The following is a 23,954-nucleotide window of genomic DNA, read 5'->3' as shown; positions in this document are numbered from 1 at the left end:
TCCAGATACCCTTCTCCCTCACACACCATGGACTTGGTTCAGCTAACCTCATCAGTCTAGTCTCTTTCCCCCACCTTGATATTACTCCTGGTCATCTAGTCCCTTGGTCTCCTCTGTCCATTCACACACCATCATCTCTGTTTGGTGCAACAGTCCTCTCTGCAGCTCCTGCTGTCTGCTGCAGACCACCTTTGTGTCCCTTGTACAGTCCCTCAATCTTAATGTGCTTTGAAATCTCAACTCTTCTCCCTCTGCTACTAGTTATCATCTGGGGGCCAGAGTCTGATTTCAGTTGCACTAGTGTAAATTCAGAATAAATCTATTGGCTCCCATGTAACTAGCGTAGCAGTAACTATCTTGTGTCACTTTGCAAAGCATTTTGGAATTGTGTGCGTGGAAGATGCTATGCAAAATAAACTTTTCTCTGCGTATGGCCTGAAGGCTGCCCTCAGGATGGAAATAGCTTGCATGCTGACGGGGCCTGTGGTGATGGGAAGCAATCAATAAATCATGTGCCATTTCTGGTTACACTGCAAGTCATTTTGTTACATATCAGGGTTCAGTCTGATTTCCCACCCCAATTCCTTTCCACCTGTTCAAAATCAAGTTGGCAATCATTGTTCTCAGCTGTGAAAGAATCAAATGTCAGCTTTTTCCCCCGAAGGAAAGAAATGGAATGAGAGGGTCAGCACAAAACTCCTCTTGCCACTACCTCCTATGTCAGGTTTCAGAGTAACAGCCGTCTTAGTCTGTATTCGCAAAAAGAAAAGGAGTACTTGTGGCACCTTAGAGACTAACCAATTTATTTGAGCATAAGCTTTCGTGAGCTCTGTAGCTCACGAAAGCTTATGCTCAAATAAATTGGTTAGTCTCTAAGGTGCCACAAGTACTCCTTTTCTTTTTACCTCCTATGTGTCTCTCACCTGGGCATGGTTGTTGATGATGATCCAGCTCACCAAGTAAGAAGTCCACATGAGCTGACTTTCATACCACTTGATTACTAGCTGACTGAAGTGAAAGTCTTAGACATCTTTTACGTGTTCTGAACATAACGGCCACACTGGGTCAGATCTAGCCCAGTACCCTGTCTTCTGACAGTGGTCAGTGCCAGGTGTTTCAGAAGGAATGAACAGAACAGGATAACTATCAAGTGATCATCCCCTGTTGTGTAGTCCCAGATTTTGGCAGTCAGAGGTTTAAGGACACCTGGAGCATGGGTTTGTACCCTGACCATCTTGGCTAATAGCCATCGATGGCCTATCCTCCATGAACGTCTCTCTGTGGGTGGATTGGTGTGGTTTTTTTTGTTTTTTTTTTTTTAACCACTGTTAGTCTTGGCCTTCGCAACATTCCCTGGCAAGGAGTTCCACAGGTTGACTGTGTGAACTACTTTTTGTTTTTTAAACCTGCTGCCTATAAATTTCATTGGGTGCCCCTGGCTCTTCTGTTATGTAAGGAGGTAAATAACATTCCTCTAGTCGCTGTCTCCAAACCATTCATAATTTTATACACCTCTAACCTATTTTTCCCTCCCCCCCCCCTTAGAAAAGTGATGACTAAGATGATCAGCCCCAGTTTTTTAATCGCTTCTTGCGTGGAAGCTGTTCCATACCCCTAATCACTTCTGTTGCCCTTCCCTTCTCTGTAATCTTTCCAATTCTAATATCTTTCTTGAGGTGCTTGCATACCATTTCTGTAGACAAAATATAAATGCCACTATCCCTTTCCTAATGGTTCCTAACATTCTGTTAACCACTTTGAGCAGGAGTTTTCAGAGATCTATCCACAATGACACCAAGATCTTTCTTGAGTGGTAACAGCTAATTTAGACCCCATCATTTTATAGGTATAGCTGAGATTGTTTTCCAGTGTGCTCTACTTTGCATTTATCAACACTGAATATAATCAACATTGAGTTGGTGTCAGGCATGTCCAGGCCCTTTTTTAAAAGAACAGATTTCCCATTCCTCTGATTTTTATTATGAGGATTAGGCAGACATGGCCTAACTTATAAAGAAAGCAGTAGGTGAGAAGGTTCTTGAGCCCTTCTGTGAAGGAGGCGTTGCCCCTCAAAGCTTCACTTCAGGTGCAGAGAGGCAAAATTGCTCTTGCAACACCAGTATTTCTAAACCGACTTAGATGCTAGGCTGCCCATTCCAACAAGGGATGGGGTTGTATCCTATGACTATTTGAGACAATAGGCCAAAAATCCCCTTCAAGTCCATGGCAAAAGTCTTGCTGAGGGTATGTCTGCACAGCAATGAGTCTTGGTGCCTGGGTTGACAGCTGTGGGCTCACACTATGGCATGAAACATAACTGTGTTTAGACATGGGGCCTCTGATGCCTCTGGAGAGGGGATGGGCTTCACAGCCTGAGCTCCAGCCTGAGCCACAACAGTTACTTTTACAGCCATAGCACAAGCCAGAGTCTGTCATCCCAGGCACGGATACTCCTTGCTGGGAGCTGTCACTCACTGCGTGGACATACACAGAATTTCAGAAGAGCAGCATCGGGCCTCTATTATACACTACTGCAGTTGTGGAAAATAAGATTCCTCCACTAGTTGGAAGAAATCCAGCAGGGCTATCCAGCTATCACAAAGGCTGTTGGCTTGTTTTGCCCTTCTAGTGGGTGACTTTTTTTCTGTTTATCTCCCATCACTGCTCTGAGTCGAACTCCATCAGTGCGTGAGAATCGGCCGTGAGAACGCTACCGGGAGCAAATGCTCCTCTCCATTATGCCCATGCATCCCTATAGGCCTGAGGGGGAGTTGCATCGATGTGTGTGAAAAGAGACTTTGGCCTCTAGGGCTTGAACCAAAGCCGACTGGGGTTAGGAAGGACTGTCTGGACATGTGTTGAATTATTTCTTTGCAAAATGGTTGAGGGGTGCTGCCATATCAAAATTCCATTTCCCCCCCCAGTTGATCTCCTGCCCCTTTGGAGCCTTGGCCCCTCTCTGAAGGAAGCTAAGCCCTCTCTGAAGCTCGCAGGCTTCCATCCCTCTCCCACGTAAACTCTCAAGCTGAACGCTTTTAACTTGATTTTTGGGATCAAGTTAAAAGCATTGCCAGAAGAAAAATCCATGATAAGACGACTCCTTCCTCCCAGCACACCCTCCCCAGGGAGAGGGGCTTGGGGGCAGCCCCTTGTGAGAACACTGACTGCTCCTCCCAGCATGGCTGGCACTCATTCCTGCCCAGCCTGATGTGGAGGTAAGTTGTTTGCCCAGCAGGCTGCAGCTTGCTGTGACCATTGGTAGGCTGCTGTTTGCAGTAGGTATTTGGTGCACCTGTTTGCAGGTGGAGTGGGGAGTGAAGGATTTGCTGCCTGTTTGCAATCTACCTGTTTGTCAGGTGCAGCCTGGGCCCCCGGCATTGATTCCCACAATGCAGTAGTGGGAATGGGGTGACGTGCTGCCTTGAGGGAACCACATTCGTCCTGGGGCTCTCAGGGGCGTGGGGGGGAATCGCCCTGGGGAGGGTGCAATATGTGCTGGAGTACTTGGGCATGGCACAGCCAGCAGGATTTGCTCCTCTGAAGGAGAAACCGGCTGAACATGCTCCTGTGACACACAGTCACGTTCCCCCTTGACGCTGACAATCTCAATAGCCTTGGATGCAAATGGAAAGCTTGTGCCCACATAACTGTGGTGCCTGAAGCCTGACTCATTCCACAGGGCTGTCAATCAAGTGGTGGGTGAAGAGGAATGCACACACCTGTCCCTAAAACAAGCAGCACCCTCCGGGTAAGGGGACACACCCTGCCCTGCTAGGCGACTGGCCTTGCATCCAGCCCCTGCACAACATAACATGTGACAAGAGGGGTCCTCTCCAGTAACTGTAAGAGCCAAGAGGAGAGCTAGGCAAATTCCTCATTGGAGAAATATGTTCTTAATCAACTTGTCATGGAATTTCAGAGGGAGTTGCCTTCCTTCAGCCAGTACTAGCTCTCATGAAGGAATTTCACTAGGCCTGGCTGTATCTTTGCTCGAGCAGATTTTGGCTTAATGATTATACACCTGAGGGGGTGTGTGTAACCCAAGGTGAAATCTCCCCACATTAGCAAGGGCTCAGCTCTAGGTCTTGTCTGAATAGAGTAAATAAAAGATTCATAGATACTAAGGTCAGAAGGGACCATTATGATCATCTAGTCTGACCTCCTGCACAATGCAGGCCACAGAATCTCACCCACCCCCTCCGGCTCAAGATGCTCCGGCTCAATGCTGATACTCAGAAAATGCAATGTTCATTTTCCAGTTGGCATGAACATTCCTTGAAGACCTGGACTTCCCAGATGATGTCACTCTCCTATCACATACCCAACACCATATCAAGAAAAAAACAACTCAATGCATTCAGCCAGCAAATTGGACTGAAAATCAACCGCAATAAGACAGATATCGTGACCTTTAATATTGCCTCACCAGTACAGATTGAGGATTATGTTCTCACCAATGTAGAAACGTTCATATACTTGGGCAGCACCATCAGCTAGGAGGGTGGAACAAGCCAGGACATCCGGAACAAAATCAGTAAAGCCGGGAACACCTTCAGGAGCTTAAATACAGTCTGGAAATCCTCAAAATACACCACCAAAACCAAACTCAAGATTTATCAGAGCTGCGTACTTTCAACACTACTTTATAGTGCAGAATGCTGGGGGATGAGAAAGTAGGACATGTCCAAACTGTCTTCATTCCATACAGCCTGCCTCAGAAAAATCCTCTGTATCTTTTGGCCCAGAACAATCTCAAACCAAGACCTATTGACACAGTGCAGCCAAGAGGATCTGAGCACCATCATTGCCAGGAGGCATTGGAGATGGATCAGTCATGTACTTTGGATGGAAACTGATTCCATCACCAGAGTAGCAAGAAGATGGACACCTGAAGGCAAGCGAAAACTACATGAAGAGCTGTGGAAGCCAAGCTGAAAAACCTGGGGCACAGTTGGAGAACCATTGCAAGACCTGCCAGAAACAGACAGGAATGGAGGAACTTTGTCACTGTCTAAACACTAAAGGCGTAATAGGAATGTGATGATGAGCAATGAGGTGCTTAACACTACAGACCCTAAGGCCAGAAGGGGACCAGTGGGATCCTCTAGTCCTGACCTCCTGCCTAACACAGGCCAGAGAATTCTACCCCGTGATTCCTGCCAGGGTGAGAATTGTTCTTCCCCATTGTGTAAATGATGTTATTGAGCCCAATAACTTGTTGAATTAGAGACAGACTCCTGATTTACAGCAGCTGGATCGCCATTGGAATCCATGGAGCTATGCTGATTTACATCAGCTGAGGATGGGACCCAAAGACTCCAAGCAACATTGAAATTCCTATGCCTGCAGCAATCATGAAATCTCAGTCTCTGCAGCTACCCCTACAAATCCACACACGGCATCCAACCTAGAAAACTAATATAGTTTTCTTCTTGTCCTTCTGCAGCAATGTATTGCAGGGAACCATCTGCTACTGCATTTTTAAGTGTAAAATAGAGCCACGAGCTCTTGCCTTATTAAAACAAAGAGTTTCCCTGCATTTTGAAGATGAGGAAACTGAGGCACAAGGGTGAAAGAGTCAACAAGGTCACCCAGGCCTCCTGAGTCCCTGGTCAGTGCCCTATTCACTTCACTACACAGTGTCCCACCTTCAGTTTCATGCATTGTGACGTCCTGATGCTGCACCACAATGCTAGGCTGCCAGTCCTACCATATCCTGCTCATTGGGTGGTGTCTCCTCCCCCTCTCCCAGAGAACATAGTTTGAACATTGGCACCCTGGACACCCAGCATGGGCACACACCCCATTGTGCTGCTACGTATGCTAGCCTTTTTTAAAGTCTGAGCTTAAAATTTGTATTCATGCTATCCATAAATATGAAATATCCTTGTGTCCGATACTGATGGGCATAGAGGCCAGATCCTCAGCTGATCTAAACAGATGTAGTCCAGTGAGAAGCTGATGGCGTTACACCACTTGGGGATCTAGGTCAGACAGTTACATTACTGAACTGTAGCTTAAAAACAAATGAACACCGTTGCATGGGGGGGACAACAAAGTGGCCTGTTTCTTCACTAACTCTCTCCAGTCTAAATTTGAGAGCAGGTCAGAAAGTGTTGCCAACGTTTCCCATTAAATGAAATTCTAAAAAAACATGGATTTGGAACTAATGAAACATTCTGTTCTGATGTCAGAGTTCCTTTTGATAAGTTATAAATGTCAAAACACTCTTGTGACTCTAATGTAGGTGTATAAATATAGTATTAAAATCCTGTTAGTACAATATGTCAAAATAAAATGAATTGCAATTAAAAAGTTGAAAGACTTTTACCTCTATTGAAATGTTTTGACAACACTGAACTGAGTCAATGAATCATGTAAGGAAAAGGGGAATCAAGCCCAGTGTATTTGATAGGTGTTCTTAGCTGAAAACCAGTTTGTATCAAATACTTCCATTACATTTGGCACTAATTGGGCCCCTTAGCTGGCAATATCAGGAAAAGAGATGACTAAGAGGGGAATATGATATAGGTCTAGTAAAATCATGACTAGTGTGGAGAACTTAAGTGTGCGTTACCCCTTCTCATAATTGCATTGTGTGACCCCTAGTTCTTGTGTTAATAGGCAGCAGATTTAAAACAAAAGGAAATATTTTTTTCACACAACACACAGTCAACCTGTGGAACTCCTTCCCAGAGGATGATGTGAAGGCCAAGACTATAACAGGGTCCAAAAAAGAACTAGATAAGTTAATGGAGGATAGGTCCATCAATGGCTATTAGCCAGGATGGACAGGGATGGTGTCGCTAGCCTCTGTTAGCCAGAAGCTGGGAATGGATGACAAGGAATGGATCACTTGATGATTACCTGTTCTGTTCATTCCCTCTGGGGCACCTGGCATGGGCCACGGTCGGAAGACAGGATACTGGACTAGGTGAACGTTTGGTCTGACCCAGTATGGTGGTTCTTACAAATCCAAGACCTGAATGGGCTCTGGAGACTGGGCTGGGCTTTCCAAGTCAGTGTTGAAATACTTTGCAGGGGAAGCCTACCCAGCTACTGCACATATTGTAGTTGTTTTGGGGTATACGGGTAACCAGCCCTGGAGATTGAAGTGATCAGGGACCTTTCACCAGTACTAAATCCCCATGGAGTAGGGGAAATGAGATGTGATCCATGGGCATGCAGGGATTCATCCATGTAGTCAGCTGCAGGATCAGGGCCCTATGTAAGACTAGCAGAATCCGGCTCCCTCTAGCTCTGTTACTGCAGTACATGAATTTTCAGCTTCCTTACTTTTGTAACTGGGGAATATGAACACAGTGAGAGTGATGAAAAGGTCTGTCTGATGGAAACCTTTGAAAGCAAATCTCAGCCTTCCTTGCTTGTATTTCTACTTACTGGCTGTGTGTGAAGAATCATTTGCTTAAAGAATTAGAGGGGAAAAACTCCAATAGGAAGGAGCAGAGTTGATAGGAGTTAACTTCTTGCTTGCTAACAGCACCCTGTGTGCGAAGCTGAGCTGCAAGGCTGCACATGAAACTGCCCTCCGCTGCAGTGGGTGAGTGCTCAGACATCAGATTTCTCATCCTTGGCTCTTGTCAGGGCCACTCCCCTGATGAACAATATGCTGGTTTCCAGGAACCAGTTCTGCCTGCTTTCTGTTGTCAAACCTCCCTCATTCCACCTCTATAAGGAAAGCAAAAGGTTACACCCTCTGCAGGGGCAGATTTTGCTGCCAGCACCCATCCTGGAAATGAGGCTCTAACTGGTGCAGGCCAAAGCAGGGGGCTGGGCCTTACTTACAAAGATGTATGCACACATCTCTGCATATAGAAAAAGGCACAGTCCCTTCCACAGAGAACCCTGATCCTGAACTCCCTCACACTGGGGTAAGAGCACTGAAGCCAGTGCCTGATTGCGATCTCACTAAGCAACTGGTATTTGCAGCCAGGAGAGATGGGAACGTAACTAAGTGAATGTGTACAGAGAAATGGGCCATGTCCTGCCGCTGCTGTGAAAGGACAGAACGTAGACAGCATGTCCTAGGCAGAGCCTGCTCCCTAGTTTAGCTGACTCCAGTGGCAGCTAAGGGCATTGAGCACCTGCAGGAGAGGCGCTGTAACTAGCAATGAAGTGAGAGCGGCAGAAATGTTCTAGCTGGCTTTGTAATTTTCCATTCTCCCTCAGGTGCCCCTCACCTCCCTGTTTACTTTAAGCTTGTGGATCTAAAACAAAGGACAAAGTTGGGACAGATTTTGTTCCTGCCTATGCAATTAATGACTAAATAGTTAATGACCTAGAAAGCGAACTGCACGGCTGAAAAACTCCACAAACTGGGAGAAAAGTGGGAGAGCCTTTAGTTTTTACTGCAGCAGTAGCTGCCTCACCCAACCCTCAGCAGCCTGCAGGACCAGCAAAGAGCCAGACTGCCCTTTCTGCAGAGAGTCATTGTGGGCTGGGGCTTGAGCAGTTTCGGCAAACCCTGGTTCCTTTAACCCTTCCTCTGCTGACAGTGAAAACCAGCTTGTACTGACCACACCCCAGAACCCTGCCTGGTAACATTTTTGCAACACAGCAGCAAGAGAGGGAAAGAACTTCCTACAGCCGCTCACAGTATGTAGTGTGACATAATGGCCCATCCCAGACCTGCACAAAGAGGGGTGTGGGCTGGGCCAGAGAGAGAGACCGAAGGGAACAGCTCTGCGTGTGGGGGCTATGCCTCAAGGCACCTTTCTGTCTAGCGACTATGCCCTTCCCTTTTTGCCTCCTACCAGTTGCACTCTGAGTGTGACTCTAGGATGGCAGGTGCCAAGGAGATCAAGTGATCCAAATGTCTCACTCCTTCCCTCGGACAAGACACCATGTCTTTATTGTAACACACTATGTCCCAAATTATGGCACAGCTCCACGGGAGTTGACTGAACTGAGCTAGCTTACACTAGCAGAGGGGCTGGGCCTTTTTTTTGCACATGCAATGGGACATCAGGTGTTTCAAGGCCTGTCAAAATAGGTGGTGGCATTGGGTATTCCAGGCCATAGGGAAGTGTGTGATGGGAGAAGGATCCTTCTGCCTCAGTGGGAGGAGGGACTCTAGAGTCCCAAGCTGCTTTTAGTAACAAATTATCTTCCTCACGCATAATTGGATGCCAGTGGAACAATCATCCCACATAAGAGTGTCAGCCTCTGACACCATGCATGATGGTCCCCTACTTGGGAAGAAGGGATCTGAGATCTTGGGGTGTGAGTGTGCCAGTCATTAGGAGGGACTATATTGCACTCACCAATGAGCCCATGAGGTGAGAAACCCAGTTGTTCCACTGCAAAGCCTTTCAGCACACTGCCTGCCTACACACACTGTCTCCAGGTCCCTAAGTGAACCCTGAGGGCTAGGGCTTGTCTAGGTAGGGAAACTGACCACAATAGCAATCGTTGAATAAACTCTTCTGGACTCACTATTCTGGCATGACTCCCCATTTTGGTTCTCTTATTCTGGAATAGCGACAGTGCTTTGAATTCACACCCCACCTCATTCCAAAGGAACTTCCCTGCATGGCCAAGCACCTACCCAGTAACATCCCTGTCTGCCCAGGGTGGGGGCAGTTCCTCCCTCGCTCTGGGTGTGGGAAGGAGTTCTTTCCTGCCTGGGACTGGGAACCTGGCCAGCATCTATGGCTGTTGCATAGGTGGAGTGGAGCTGGGGCTCCAGCTTCGGGGAGGGATAGCTCAGTGGTTTGAGCATTGGCCTGCTAAACCCAGGGTTGTGAGTTCAATCCTTGAGGGGGCCATTTAGGGGTCTGGGGCAAAAATTGGGGACTGGTTCTGCTTTGAGCAGGGGGTTGGACTAGATGACCTCCTGAGGTCCCTTCCAACTCTGATATTCTATGTTCCCTACCCACGTTGCCTGCTTGCTGGCAGTGAGGCATCTCGGCTGAGCAGGACTCTAGATCGTTAAACTACACCATCCAGGTGACTGTCTCATGGCAATGGCTCTCCCTTGAGATAACCCTGCTTCTGAGTGCTTCGTGCTTCTCCCTCCCTCTGTTTGTTTACAATGGGGGGAGGGGCAGTGGGAGGAAAGATGGGATAAACACCTGCTGGTGTCAGGAGGCGGTGCAAGCATTCAGGCTCTGGCCCAAGGATATTCGCATGACAAGATCTCATTACTGATTTAACCAGAGGTGTAGACAAAGAGGATCTCTGTTCCTTATGCGCTTGTTTGCTGCCTAGGCCTGACCACCACAAATGATGAGGCCAGATCCCAGTTGATGTAAATCAGCACAGCTCCACTGCCTTCTGACCCATAATCCCCTGTGATGATTAAACTGTTTGGGGTGGAGACGGTTGGCGTCACAAACAGGATTATGCCTGAGCATGACCAATATGTAACGGCAGCAGGTGCCCCTATGCAGCAAAGACCTGGTTCCTTTGCATAAAGGAAGCTGAGAAATGATCTACTGCAGAAAGATGAATCCATCAGCCTTCAGTGAGTGCTACCAGTTAGGGGAGGAAAGATGATGGTGTTTTTTTGTTTTTTTTTATCTGATCAAGCCAGTGGAATAACTCCCTAATTCACTGCGTTTTTTCCATGCAGCCTTCACTTCGTAATTGGCCCAGAAATCTGTTCCCCACAGTGTCCCAGCACTTCCCTTGTAAATTAAATCTGCAGTGTCCTGCTCTTCTCTGTTCCTTGATTTACATCATGCTCTTGGGGTAAACCCCGTCTGTCTGTCTTGCATGCTCAAGAGTCAAGTTTATTTTCCTCCCACCTGTTGTTCTTCCCGCTTTCCACAAGGGGGCGCATAGGTCACATTTGCTGGAGTGTCTCAGCTTGTCTAGTCTGTACAGGAAGGAGGTTGAGTTAAAGCAGCAGTTGCAGGTAAGTAGGGCCCAAAGCATTTCTGTAGCCGCTAAAATACTATTGCCTGGGGTGAGTTGTTCTTTTCTTACACTTCAGTGGCAGGAACTGTAATAATACATGAGACAGGGCTTGTGCGAGGCAAGGAGCTGTAGAGGTTGGAGGAGAAGCTCTCCTGAATTCTAATCCTGCCTTTGACGCTAATTTGTGTGGCTTCAGGCAAAGCTCACCTCTGACCCACCTGAAATGTAGACAGTCCTACATGCCTGTGTGCCTGTGCAGTACATACGGCGATGTTACTATTTACCCCTTTGCTGATCCATCAAGTCACTTCCCTCTCTTCCTCGAAGCCTTGTCCAAATGCTACCTCTTTCTACCAGAGTGCTTTTCAGCAGTAGATCACAATCTCTTAACACCCCTGAGGTAGGGAAGCATTAATTTATTATCCTCATTTGCCAACAGGGAACTGAGGCACAGAGACTAACTGATTTGCCCAAGGTGTGGGTCACAGGAAGTCCATGGTGGAGAAGGGAATGGAACCCAGGTCTCCCACAGCCTAAGGCTGTGCTCTAACCACTGGACAATCCTTTCCCATCAGTGATGGGACTCTTGCCACAGTAGCAAAAACATCCGAGTCACCTGGGTTAAAAAAACTTGACAGGCAAATCTAAAATCCTCCAGCATTTTCCTGCATGCAGTTTGGCCTGTGTGAGCAGGGGAGACAGAAAATGAATCCCTTTAACCCATCTCGTCACAATGCTGCTCCCATCCACCGTTGCTCTGGGGCTTGCTCTGAATTTTGCACAACTAGAAGCTTTCAAATCTTAAAAAAATAAAAATAAATAAAGTGTCAACCTGAAGGCAACTTCTACTTTTATGGACACCAACAGCAATGCTGGGCTTACCTTTGTCCAAAATTCAGGCTCCTAAAACCTGGCTTTCAGATGAAGGTTGGCTTCCGTGGTGCACAATTCAGTTTGCTAATTCATCTCCATCTACACTCAACAGTTTGCCCACCTTAGCAGCCAGCTCTGTGTCATCACGTGTTAGGAGTGGGTTTGGAATGAACACCCCTGGTGGCTCCAGTTTCTCAAGGACTTAGAAATGTCAGTGCTTAGTGCAGACATCTGTCTGCCACGCCTCAGAGCCTTTGCTGCAGCCAGGCATATTCTCTGCTTTGTGTCTCTCCAAGCTGGCCTTTGTGGTTGGGAAGTAGTGTGGTGGTTCTTTCCAAATTAAGCTATGGACAAACCTAGCTGATCTCTGAATGAATTCACCGTGGGTTGGATCTTCAGTGGAACTACAACAGTTGACACCAGCTGAGAATGCTTTGGCCTAGTGGGTGGGTCTCTTTTCTCCCCTCGCCTTCTCCGTAGCTCCTGATTGAGTTACTTGCGCTTCTTAGTGGGGTTTGTTGGTGTAGTGTAAAAATTGGGTAATATCCTTTGAATGTTCAGAAGCCGTCTCATAGGCCTCCTTGTCATCTCTTGCAGAAGCCATCAGAACCCTGCTGCAGCAGCAGTGTCCATAGGTAGCTGAGTCTGGTATAGTTAATAAACGTGGTTATTTGGAATCCATCTTTGGCAGTGTGGCTTCCCCGTATTCTTAATGCTGGGTAGACAGCAGCCACACAACAGTTGGGAATGAAGAATCAAGCAGACAGCACAGCATGTCTTCCAAGCTTTGACTACAAGAACATTGATCTTAACTAAAAGATGGCGGTGTGGGGGGGAAACCTTTGCTCAGTTGGCTCACTTGAGCCATCTGCTGCAAGGTGCTCCTCAAGCAGGCTTGGCCACAGGCTGTGCTGACAGCGCCTGACTCAAGTGGAGTTAGAGTTCCTTCCTCTAAGCCCAGGACACATGCCATATTGATCACCCTTCCACAAGGCGCTCGTCCGTGCTGAGCCATGAAGCTTTGGATTGACTCACAGCCAGTGCTCCATCTGCTGCAGGAACCAGCCCCATGGTCACTGCTTTCTGGTTAACAGCCTGCTGCCTGAATTCAGAAACAGCCTCCCCTCTTCAGTGCCCATTTCTCTGTCATCCTCCCCCACCCCTGCCTTTGAATGTTTCTTGTTTCTTCTTTAAGCCAAATCACTTATGTCCTGACTCCATCTCTGCTTCTTTCCCAAGTGCTTGCTTCCTCTTGCCTGCTTCCCTTTATGGTGGCGAAAAGTTAGTTTCATTGTGCAGCTCTCCTCTTCGCAAGGAAGGAGGCTCTGCGAGGTAGGAAGCCTGGTCTAATAGACTGGTCACGCTACTGAGACCTGCATTCAGCTCCTGGCTTGGTTTCAGACCTGCTGTGTGACCTTGTCCAAGTCACTTAATCTACCATGTCTCCATTCCCTGTCAGGAGCATGAGGGTTATACTGACTGTGACAGTTCTCAGGGTACTCAGGACTGGGAGTTACCTCATTATCCCTGGCCTCAGCATGAGGGAGTCTTGCTTGTGCTAAGTGGGGAGTTGGCTCCCTAACACCTCCAGAGTGTTAGTCACTTGAACACTATCCTCTGGGCTAAACCAGCAACCTTTGCCTTGCAGGATAGCAGTTGGTGCTCCAGTCTGAATCCCTTTTGAGAAATTCCCCAGTCCCTATCCAGCTCCAACCTTGGCTACTCATGGCACTGCCAGGCCTGCTGGTCCCAAAGCAACAGAACACATTAGCTTGTAAGATTCTGCTCAGGATCAGCACTCTTGCTTAAAACACAGCGCTTAACTATATCCAGAGTGGAAACAAGAATAAGTTGATCAAGTGATAGTAAGAATACTGGAAACAGCTGGTTACATGTAAAACAAGATCATAACTACCTTCTAGAGGCTAAACTTAGCTCTCAGGTTAATTTTCCTGTCTAAAGAAACTTCTCACCTGGAGTTCTCTACAGCATTCTTAACCAAGGTTAGCTGAGATCCCAGTTTCACAAATGGGGACATGCTGTCTGTTTTGCTTCCTAGGTGCAGGATGAAGGGATGCTGTCTTTGCCTTCTAGAAACAGCCCCTAAATTCATGGGCTTTACTCAGACAGGATAAGTTGCCTCCAAGCTTCTGTCCTGTGCTCCTTTCCTGTTGATTTTGTGTCTCTTGGTTGATATTTGACTTCATATGTAAATGGGCATCCACTTTGCTAGCTTCCATCCGAACAGATATACAGTTTTTTTACCTCCTGCCTGGAGGAGAACCTGTTCTTTCACCTATGCTGGTGACTAATACCTTGATACATACATTAAGAAAATTGTGTGTGTACACACACACTTCTTGCGTAGTAGCTGTGCACATACTGGTCGTCAGTGTCATTGTGAGATGTGACACCATCTTTCATTTAAGACCTTTTTGGGAAACTAGAATGTACACACCAGATTCATGAGCTTTCTGTAATCTCACTCTTCCCTCCTTGTCAGCTGACAGTAAGATTCTTGAGTGACACTGACCTACTTTGCAGGGGTGTAGTGAGAATTCAAATCCATTGATGATGGAGTGCCATACAATACTCAGCTACAGTTCAATTATCCTTTCTGGTCTCCTCACCCCCAAGCAGGCAGCTCCTGCACCCTCCTTTCCACCTTCAGAAAAAGAGAGGTGATCAAAGGACCAGGGAAGGACAGAGGCTGGGAGATCTTCAATCTGGAGGGTTTTCCCCAGATCCAGCAGCATCAGTGGCAGAGGAATCTCTCTGCGTTGCCAGCGTGTGTCATGAGAGGCACTGTGCGGCTAGTGCCAGTGGCTGTTGGAGGGGAAAGAAGGATCTGGTGAGCTACCTTACACTGCAGCTCCCCATCCCCTGGTAGATCTCTGTGCTGGAAGCCCCTGTGCTAGGACACCCTTCCTGTTCAGGTATACATGCCATTAAAGAGGGCGGAGCTTTTCTGGAGCTTTATACAACTAATACCACTGGAGCTTGCCATGGACTCCAGCAAGAGGAGCTTGCCAAAGGGTAACACCTCCCTGCTTACCCGCCTACACTGACACCGATTATCCACATAGACCTACACTCTCTGGCAATGACACCAGTCATCCATGATCTGCCACCCACTTGCAGTGCCTCTGGAGCCTTGTAAACATTCCCAGGTATCCAGGCGAGCACTGGAGTCCACAGCCATCCTAAAACACAGCTGGGAGCTGCTTCGCCACCTGCAGAAGTGCACCCTTAGGTCCCCTGTTCCATTAGAGCAGGTTGTCAAATTGCATAGTCATTGAGCGTGTATATACCACTGTTGGACATGGACACTGACATGAGCTGCTTTGTGGTTGGTGCCTCCCTTCTGGGTTAAACTCTGCAGTAATGCTGGTATGCTGTGGAAGTCAGCAGTGTTTTCTCCAGGAATTGAAATGGGGGTGTGTGTCTGAATTTACGGGGGGGAGAGGTCAGGGCTGATGAGGAGTGAGACAGTGAGGGCGAAGACGGGCTTTATGGCACCATAGTAAAAACCTGAGAAATGTTTCATGACCATTTTATTAGATTTAACTCCTGTTTTAAAATCATACAAATTAATGTTGGCTACCCAAGCCGTCTGTGAAACACTACATCTACATTCTTCTTGGTTTCTTGTTATAATTTTGAACAACTCTGTTAATGAACTTCTTCAATGCAGTGCGTTCATCTTCAGTGGCATCTTGTGTGTCCAGTACTTCCATTCCTTCAACTGATAAGCTCATTAGTTCATTCACGTGATCAGGCAGAAGGCGACTTCTTTCAGAATACAAAATTGTATTCAATGACTAAAAAGAAAGCTCAGCTGTAGCTGTTCTAACTGGGACTAGAAAGATGAATTCCTACTACTTTCACCCCAGGAAACATAGCACAAAGATCGGGTTGAGCCAGTAGTGATGATAAAAAAGAAGTTGAAGTCAAATATTTATTCATTCATTCATCGTATGATATTCCACTCTGTGTTCAAATGCTCTATTCTGTCCTGATCACATGGTAGCCCCATTGCAGGTAGTGCCTCATTCCACTCAAGTGTCGGCGTTTTTTAAGACCGGGATCTGTAAAAGCTATGTAGAGGTTGAGTAGAATCCAGAAGTCACTGTTGTAGAGATGTAAGAATCAAGTCTGTGTACTTTTTCAGCTGGCTTAACAAATACTTCTTGTCCCCTTCACTTAAGGAGTCAATATAAGTACCTTCACTAGTCAACTTCTGGACTGAAGTCTTTGCTTCTTCCAGTACTTTTTCAATGGATATCTCTCTGATCCAAATGTAGCTTCTCTTGCTGGACAGAGATCTACTACTGTTGTAGCAGATGCCTGGATGACATTATTAAATGACCCAAGTGGTTTCAACAGTTGACTTACGAGAGAGCATGGCGATGAGTCTTCTCTGAACTTAGTAATAAAAGTAGTCCATCTCAGCAGATACTTTCCAAAGCCAGTAATAATGGTTGTAGTAATTTTAAGACAACAGCCAAGGATCGCTCGTGATAAAGCCAGCAGGTTTTCCCAGGTTGGACTAATTTGAACTTCAGTCCCAGTGTATCTTTTATTTTTTCCCAAGATGTTCAGACTTTCTGGACTCTTGTTGAAAAAAGAATATAATGAAGATATTACATGTATGGCTTTTTAATGCCTTTCTGAAGATTCTGCAGTTTGTACTAGTGCTAGTTGGAGTAGATGGCCTCTGCAGTGTGTACAGGAGAGATTAGGGTTACACTTTTCTCTGAGCAAAGCTTGTGCTCCACCATGTCTTCCAGAGAAGTTTGCAACTCCATCAAATGCACAAGCAGCCATCTGTTTGGGGTTCAATTTACAAGCATTTAACCCTTCTAAGAAGTGGGTTGTCACAGATGTAACCATTGTGTCTTCTATAACCTGAACATCTAGAAATTCATCTACTGGCCTACAAGTGACATCAAGATAATGTATGCAGTGACGTAATACTTGATGCCCATTTGCATCGGTGCATTCATCAGCCATGTATGCACATTTTCTGAATGTGGTGAGAGAGTTCGTCACTTTCTCAGCTGCTGAGTCTTTCACTGTTGCACTGCATGCTTCTAGCCAGTCAGTTGAGTTTCCTGCACAAAGATAGTGAGCATTTGTTGGTCTTGGTCAGAACAAGAGTCCAACTTCAGGATTAACAAATGGTGCACTTAATATTGGCCTACTGTTTGTAGTGTGTGATATCTCTTGCTTAAAGAGAAAGTATGACGTGACAGCCATGTATGTTTGAATAAACTGTGTCTCCAGCATTTTTAATAGTCTTGTTAAGTACTTCTAAAATTGGCTTTGACCGTGACTGGCTTATAAGGCTTTCTGCATGTTGATGCAGTCTAGAGCAGTGCTTCTCAAGCTATCTGGTGTGGGGGACTGGCAATTTTATTTTCCAACGTGCACGCAGACCGGCAGCTGATGGCATGCGGACCGGCACCGGTCCGCGGACCACCACTTTGAGTAGCACTGGTCTAGAGGATTGGTGTTTTGCAGCCTTTTCACATTGGCTTTGCTGATCGGTCTGGCAAACCAAGCTCCTCCACTTTTATTATATAAATCCATGGTATGATCACATCTTGAATACTGCCTGCAGTTCTGGTCCTGGATACCTAGCTAGAGTAGGTGAGCTCATGTAAATACAGTCTGGTCCTGAAGCCTTCCCCCCCCTCCCCTGGCTCATTACTAGCTGTCTCGGGAGAGCTCATTCAGACCTTGCTTACAAATCATAATTTGTATGATTTGTAAGGGGGAGGGGTGTTTGAGGAAATTGGGGGGGGGAAATTGGGGTCCACTGCGGGGGGGGGGGTTGTTTGTGAGGATATCCCCAGTACTCAGTCCCATTTTATAGACCTGTTCAGAGCTGTTTTTAGAAATGTAGTGGAAATGTACAAACATCCCTGTCCGTACAGGACACCAGGAGCACTCACTTTGCATGGTCCTTGCACGTGCAACCTCCTTTAAGAGGTGCTACTATTGCCTTTCTGGTGCATTTCTTAGATTGGATATGTATCCATATGCTCTGTCGTGCGCAGCACTCATGGTCTCGAAACACACACAAGCTCATTCTTGCACGATTTGGGCCTGATGTGGCAGTCCTTAATTGGACTAAAATGCCACTGAAGTCCAGGGTGATTCTAGCCTGTGCAAGGGCTGGGGAGGTCAACTACAGCTTGGCAGTGGTTTCTGTTCAGGGCTGCACAACTCCATGGGAAGCCACAGATGCAGGATTTCTTCCAGAGCACCCAAGTGCATAAGGGGACATATTTCTCCTTGTGAGATTCTCCCAGTTTGCAGACCAGTGCTGAGGGGTGTGCTGTAGAGCTATGGGTCAGGGCACCTTCAGGAACACAGGAAGTCCCTCTCTTTCCCCAAGTGTGGGCATTGCGTTTGGAGCCAGCCCTTGTGTCTTCCCCCCTGCACCCCCACCTGCCTAAAGGTCAACCAGGATCTGGCTGGGTAAGACCTGCAGGTTGGGCCCTTGCTAATTTTCCTTCAGAAGATTCATTTCACTTTAATTTCCTCCCCACTAGATCATAGACCCTCAGGCTAGGGATTGACTTTCATTTACTTGCAAAGCACCAAAAATGTTTAGGGCTCTGGATAAACAGCAAAGTAAGTGTGTGTGTGTGAGAGAGAGAAAAAACTCTCCAAGGATGTGCCTAGTTAGTTCACCAGCAGTGAGAAAATGGCTAACTAAACACATAGTTGCCAACTTACCAAATATTGTGAGACTTGTGAGTGTGTGGGTTCCCCCTCCGCCCCATAGTCTTCATGTAATTGAAGAGCATCTCAGTGCCAGAGGGCAAGGGGCTCCTTGATATCTGATGGAAAATTTTCAGGTGGTCTGGTCAGTTCAGTGTATCTGATATGTATCATGTAAGGTGTTTACTGGACAACTAAGAACACACAGATCATGAACATTCTTGTGGGGCTGGCATGTGTAGTAAATGCCCAAGGGACCAACCCTAGGTGAGGGAAATGTGGCACTAAAATGTGTTTACCAGGCTGTGGAGAAGGTAAATATGTTTCTCCCAGACAAAGGACTGATGACCTACGCTTGCAAGTCAATTCTGACACCTGGTAGGAGACAAGTGCTCCCTTCTTTTGCATCGAAGGGGCAGAAACAGATCAATTTGTGTAATAGAAAACACCAGTGGAGGAAGAAACTAGTACAAACCTTTCACCACCAGACTCCATGTCACCTTTCTCACAGGTTCAGTGAACGCTACTTTGGGGTAAGCCAACATTCTGAAAAATCCCTTTCAATATTCACTGGACTACAAAAGTGGGGCAAAGAACCCTCCCCCCTGTTACCTTTTCACCTAACAGGACAAAGAAACGGAGCACTTTGTCTTTGGAGAGAGATCCTGACCAGAGAGGTGGTCTGCCATCTTGCTGGAAGAAGTGTCTGCCAAGTTTTACCTGATACCTAGACCATAGTTTGTTAAAGTCTTACAAGTGAAAAATGCTTTCTAATGCTATTTGTTCATAACCATGTCAACCTTTACTGCATATATGGGGTCTTAAAACCTTTGTAATCTTGTTTTAATCTGAACCATCCAATGAACAGTCCCTTCAATTCAGTGATAAGCTGTGCCTTTCCTCTTTTTTAGAGGAGCAAACATCTTTGTGGAAAGGGCTGGACACTAGAGCACGTGGTTTTGGGGACAGTCCAGGATGGGACGGTGTGGGGGTCATCTTGCCACTACTAATGCTGGTGGAAACTAGGGAGTGACTGTGTTGCTGCAGGAGGCAAACTGCTGTCCCATTATGGGATGAGGGTCGCACAGCATACAGACAGAGTGCATCCATGTTGCTGACTGAGCAGCCCCAGGCAGGGAGCTGCAGCACCAGAGGACTTGGGCTTACAGGGCAAGTAATGAAATAACCCCTCACTGGTCTGGATGGCACCCAGCTCCTAAAATTAACTGGGAATCTCAGATTGACTTTACAAAATTAAAAGTAAGTTTCTCGCCTCTGGGCTTGTGGAGAAAAGCTTGAAAAGTGACCAAACTATGACCAGAATGCAAATAAAATCAACCCAAACCATCTTTCGATGATGGTATCGCTACATAAATCTCATAACTTTTGAAGACTTGGGTTTGGCAGTATCATAAACAAGTTCCCCTTTTCTGAGGCTCTAGGCCAGGAGCAGTGAGCACAGTTACTGTATAGATTGTAGGTTTGTTTTTCTGACTCTCGGTTAAGATGTCAGCTGCTCATCTCACTAAAGCAGTGTTATGTCTAAAGCAGGGGCTCTCAAAGTGGGGGTCACGAGCTGTCAGCCCCTATCTCAAAACCCGCTTTGCCCTCAGCATTTATAATGCTCTGTGAAAGGGGTCACCAATACAAAAGTTTGAGAAACCCTGGTCCAAAGGACTGAATGGCCATCAAATGGTACTGGCCCCTCTAATACTCAGTCACTGCGCTTTTTATTCCTAGATTACCGCTTTTAATGCCACTAGCCCAATTACACCCTACATAATAATAAATCCTGCTCTTTCTCCAGCTGCTGTAGAGCCAGCCAGCCTGGTCCATGTTAATGACTATTGCCCTGTAGTGCTTGCTACAGGGCGGAGCCATCTCCACTCCTGTGTACATGGGATTTCCCTTCTGAGGCCTCTGTGAAGCAGCCCCAGATTATTCGAAGCAGCAGCAGCCTGGGTCATACACACCCGCCCCATTCGTGCAATGAGCTGGGTCGGGCTCTGGGCAGCCAGTGATTTCCAACCAATGACTAAATTGGCACCACTGTAACTAGTTGACCATGGGGGGGAGGGGTGTTGAGGAAATTCAGGGGGTGGGATTACATCCCCACTGGGGGGTGGAGGGGGGCGTTGTAAGGATATCCCTGGTACTCAGCCCCCTTTTCTAGACCTGTTCAGAGCTGTTTTTAGAGCTGCAGTGGAAATGTACAAACACCCCTCTCCGTACAGGACCCCAGGAGCACTCCCTTTGCATGGACCTCGCACGTGCGACCCCCTTGAAGAGGTGCTACCATTGCCTTTCTGGCGCATCCAGGGAGAGGCGGCGCGAGGCAGCGCCCAGCTGGCCCCTGCTTGCCCGGCGCCGGCGCTCCAGCCTTGGCAGCCCTCGAGCCGGAGCCTGCCCTTGCCGGCGGCTCTGCCATTCAGGATTAAGCCGCGAGCCGCGCCAGCTGTCGCTAGCCCTGCCAGCGGCGGGGATCGCTGGAGCCCCGCCGCGCCTGCGGGGCCGGAGCCCGTCACATGGCCCGGCCGGCTGGGATTAGGCGCGTCGCGCTGCAGTGAAAAGCCGCGGTGGCCAGCCGGGGGCGGCGGCGGCAGCAGCAGCAGGACGCGGAGAGGCAGAGCGAGCGCGGCCGGAGGGAGCCCCTCGCTGCAGCCACATGGCCGCGGGGCGCTGCAGCGGGCGCCGCGCCCCGGGCCGGGCGCTGGCCGGGAGCTGTGCCCAGGCCGAGTGACTGCGGGCCGCGGAGAATGTCCTATCTGCGGCCTCCGGGCAGGGACCTGGAGCGCTTCGACGGGCTCTCTCTCATCTACTGGTAAGCGGGCTGCTGGCCCGGCCGGGAGGGGGCGCCGCGGAGCGGAGCGCTGGCCCAGGGGAAAGGGCCGGGTGTTTCTGCCGCCTGCGGCGGCGCACAGCCCAGCGGGAATGGACCCATCGCGGGGGGGTCCCGAGGAGATCGCGTTGACTTGTGATCGGGGAAGGGCGCTGCTTGGAGTCGCTTTGCAGGTCCCCTGAAAGGAGAGCAGGTGCATTCCTCTAACTTCCTTCTTCCAGCCACCCTTTACAAGGCTCGACTATTTAAGGCCACTAGGCTTCAGCCCCCTTCCTCTGTGAGATGGGTCACTGGGGTTGTCTTTCTGGTTGGGGGAACTGAAGTAGAGCGAGGTGAAAAGCTTTGCCAAGGGTCCCACAGGGGTGGGAATATCTCCCCAAAGCTCTTGGCTCCCAGCCCCTCGTTTTGTGACCTCTCTCTAAGCCAGTAGCGTTTGTTTGGGATCGTAAGTGTGCACAAAACATTTCGAAAGGGACATTGCAGCCTTGTCCCCAGCGGCGCCAATCGAGTTGCACCAGTAGAAAAGGCAGCAGAATTGAACTGGTTCCCTGCTCCGAGACTCTTACACTAGAAGGGACTGAGTTTAAAAGATACATTTGCCAGCCAGCTTCCAGGTGTGATACCCTAGAAATGCTAAACTGGCACCTGGGGTATGCTAACCCCCTAGCTTGGGATCATAGAAACAAGAGCTCCTAGGACTAGGACAACTCCATGAGATTCTAGGAACCTGCACCAAGACTCTCGCCAATTACTTCCTCTCAGGTTGATAACTGGAGAACCACCCCATGGAAGGACAAATGCAACTAAAAATGACTTAAAATAAACCAGTAGCCTGTGGCAAGGAAAGGAAGAGGGTTTGATAGACTCTGGAGCTGAGCTGCTACTTTTTGAACAGTCCTTGTTCCAGGACACTAACAAGCAGAAATGGGTAAGGCTCCGAGGGTCTCTTCAGCTTGCAGAGTCATTTGTCCTTCTGCTCCCATTCAGATCTGGTAGCATTTCCCATCCATTTTGTCTAGGTTTAAATAGTGGAATGTGGCCTAGGCAAAGGGGATCAGGCCCCTGGATCCTGCTGCACAAGTCCAGTCTGAGACCGCAAATGAAATGAGTGGTGGTATCTGGTCAAAGGCAGATGCACACCCCACATCCATATGCAACTAGCAGTGCCTTGCTATGGGTCTGATCTGAGGCCTAATGAAGTGAATGGAAGGCTGTTTTGGATTGGGCACTAGGAGGAGGACCAGGTAGCTTGGATGCTCAATTCTCTCTAAATTCCACTTGAGGTTGAGTAAACTAGTTAATTTCCCAAATGGGGCAGTTGGAAGGAAGCCTGCCTGGTACAGTGTATGACTCCTGCATTCCATATGCAAATACTGTCGCCATCATAAATGGGGAATGTGCTGGAAAATTAGTGCTTAACATCGTCTGTCCAGCTGGTGTCATTCCAAGTAGGTCCATTGTCCTCAAAGAAGTTATGCCAATTTACCACCAGCTTAAATCTGCACCAATATCTAATTTAATTCTCCCAGGCTGGTAAGTAGTAGTAACCCAACTACAGAGGAGCAGATAGGTTAAGGGACCTGGCCACAGCCCCAGAATCAGTGTCAGAACCAGATTTGGACCCAGGAATTCTTGATTAGCACCCTGATGCTCATACCATGCACAAAATGACACATGCAGTTTTGGTTCTGACAGGACATTTGATACTGTAAGTGCTTGCTTGGTTAGAAGAGTAATTATCTGATTAAACTGGCAGTAAATATACAACTGTGTTTAAAACCTCAGAAAGGGAGAGCATGGTGTTACTGAAACCAATCAGAAATAAATGACAAGGGCCTGATTCATCCCTCAACTGTTGTGTGAATTGAGCATCCAAGCTACCTGGTCCCCCTCCCAGTGCCCAATCCAAAACAGCTTTCCATTCACTTCCTTGGGCTTCATCTGACTTTCTAAGGTACATGCTTCCATGAAGCAGAAAATCTGGGCAGAGGAAAGACGGCTAATATCTAATTGTAAATATGGTACATAGACTTATATGTGGGACCCGCTCCAGTGTACATTGAAGCCAATGGGAGTGTTCCCATTGACTCGAATGGACCCAAGCTGGGCCCATAGTGCGACTGACTTCATTGGCTGATGAATTATGGATTCAGTGGGCTAGGACCTCAGCTGGTGTGACCTACTGTAGATCTGTTAACTTCAGTGGCCCTACGCTGGTTTTCCTCCAGTTGAGGATCTGGTCCTGTATTTCTAGTGACATGTGAGACACGTTCAGGGGGTTTTGCCTTTAAAAGCAATCCTGAGCTTTCTGAAAAGGGCTTTCTCTTGCCTTTGCTAGAAATAATTCACTTCTTATGTCCCCATAATCCCATAAAGGTTTCATTATGCCTTATAAGGAAGAACCTAGTAAGGGGAGACTAAGCTCTTTAAATTTGTTTTCTTTGATGGTTTAACACTTGAATGTTGAACTAAACGTAACAGAGATTTGTGTAGCTTCCACTGGAATTCATTAGCAAATTCCTTCCAGGAGGGATGGAGAATGTTATAAGCAAAGAATATTTTTGGATTGCTCAGTTGCTTTTTCAGCTGCAGGAAAATTTTTTACTCCTCTAACAACTTAAAACCCGAG

General features: G+C 47.5%; 1 protein-coding gene across 4 annotated transcripts in view; it reads left to right on the top strand.

The window, feature by feature from the left end:
• Nucleotides 1-20,967: 20,967 nt before the first annotated feature.
• The window catches only part of LOC311527015 (syntaxin-binding protein 4-like), a 119,936-nt gene continuing 116,949 nt past the window's right edge, over nt 20,968-23,954 (top strand). The window contains exon 1 of one of the 4 annotated variants that reach the window (XM_084640547.1): nt 20,968-21,307. In XM_084640547.1, coding sequence (XP_084496673.1) covers nt 21,243-21,307 — 65 coding nt within the window. In that variant the 5' untranslated portion in view covers nt 20,968-21,242. Of the gene's footprint in view, nt 21,308-22,195; nt 22,254-23,954 lie in introns of those variants that run through there. The other 3 variants (XM_084640546.1, XM_084640543.1, XM_084640545.1) reach the window with 3 other exon arrangements.

This window comes from Lepidochelys olivacea (genome assembly GCF_965140295.1).
Source record: "Lepidochelys olivacea isolate rLepOli2 genome assembly, chromosome: 10".
Classification (NCBI taxonomy): Eukaryota; Metazoa; Chordata; order Testudines; family Cheloniidae; genus Lepidochelys; species Lepidochelys olivacea.
This window is presented reverse-complemented; position numbering and strand designations above follow the sequence as displayed.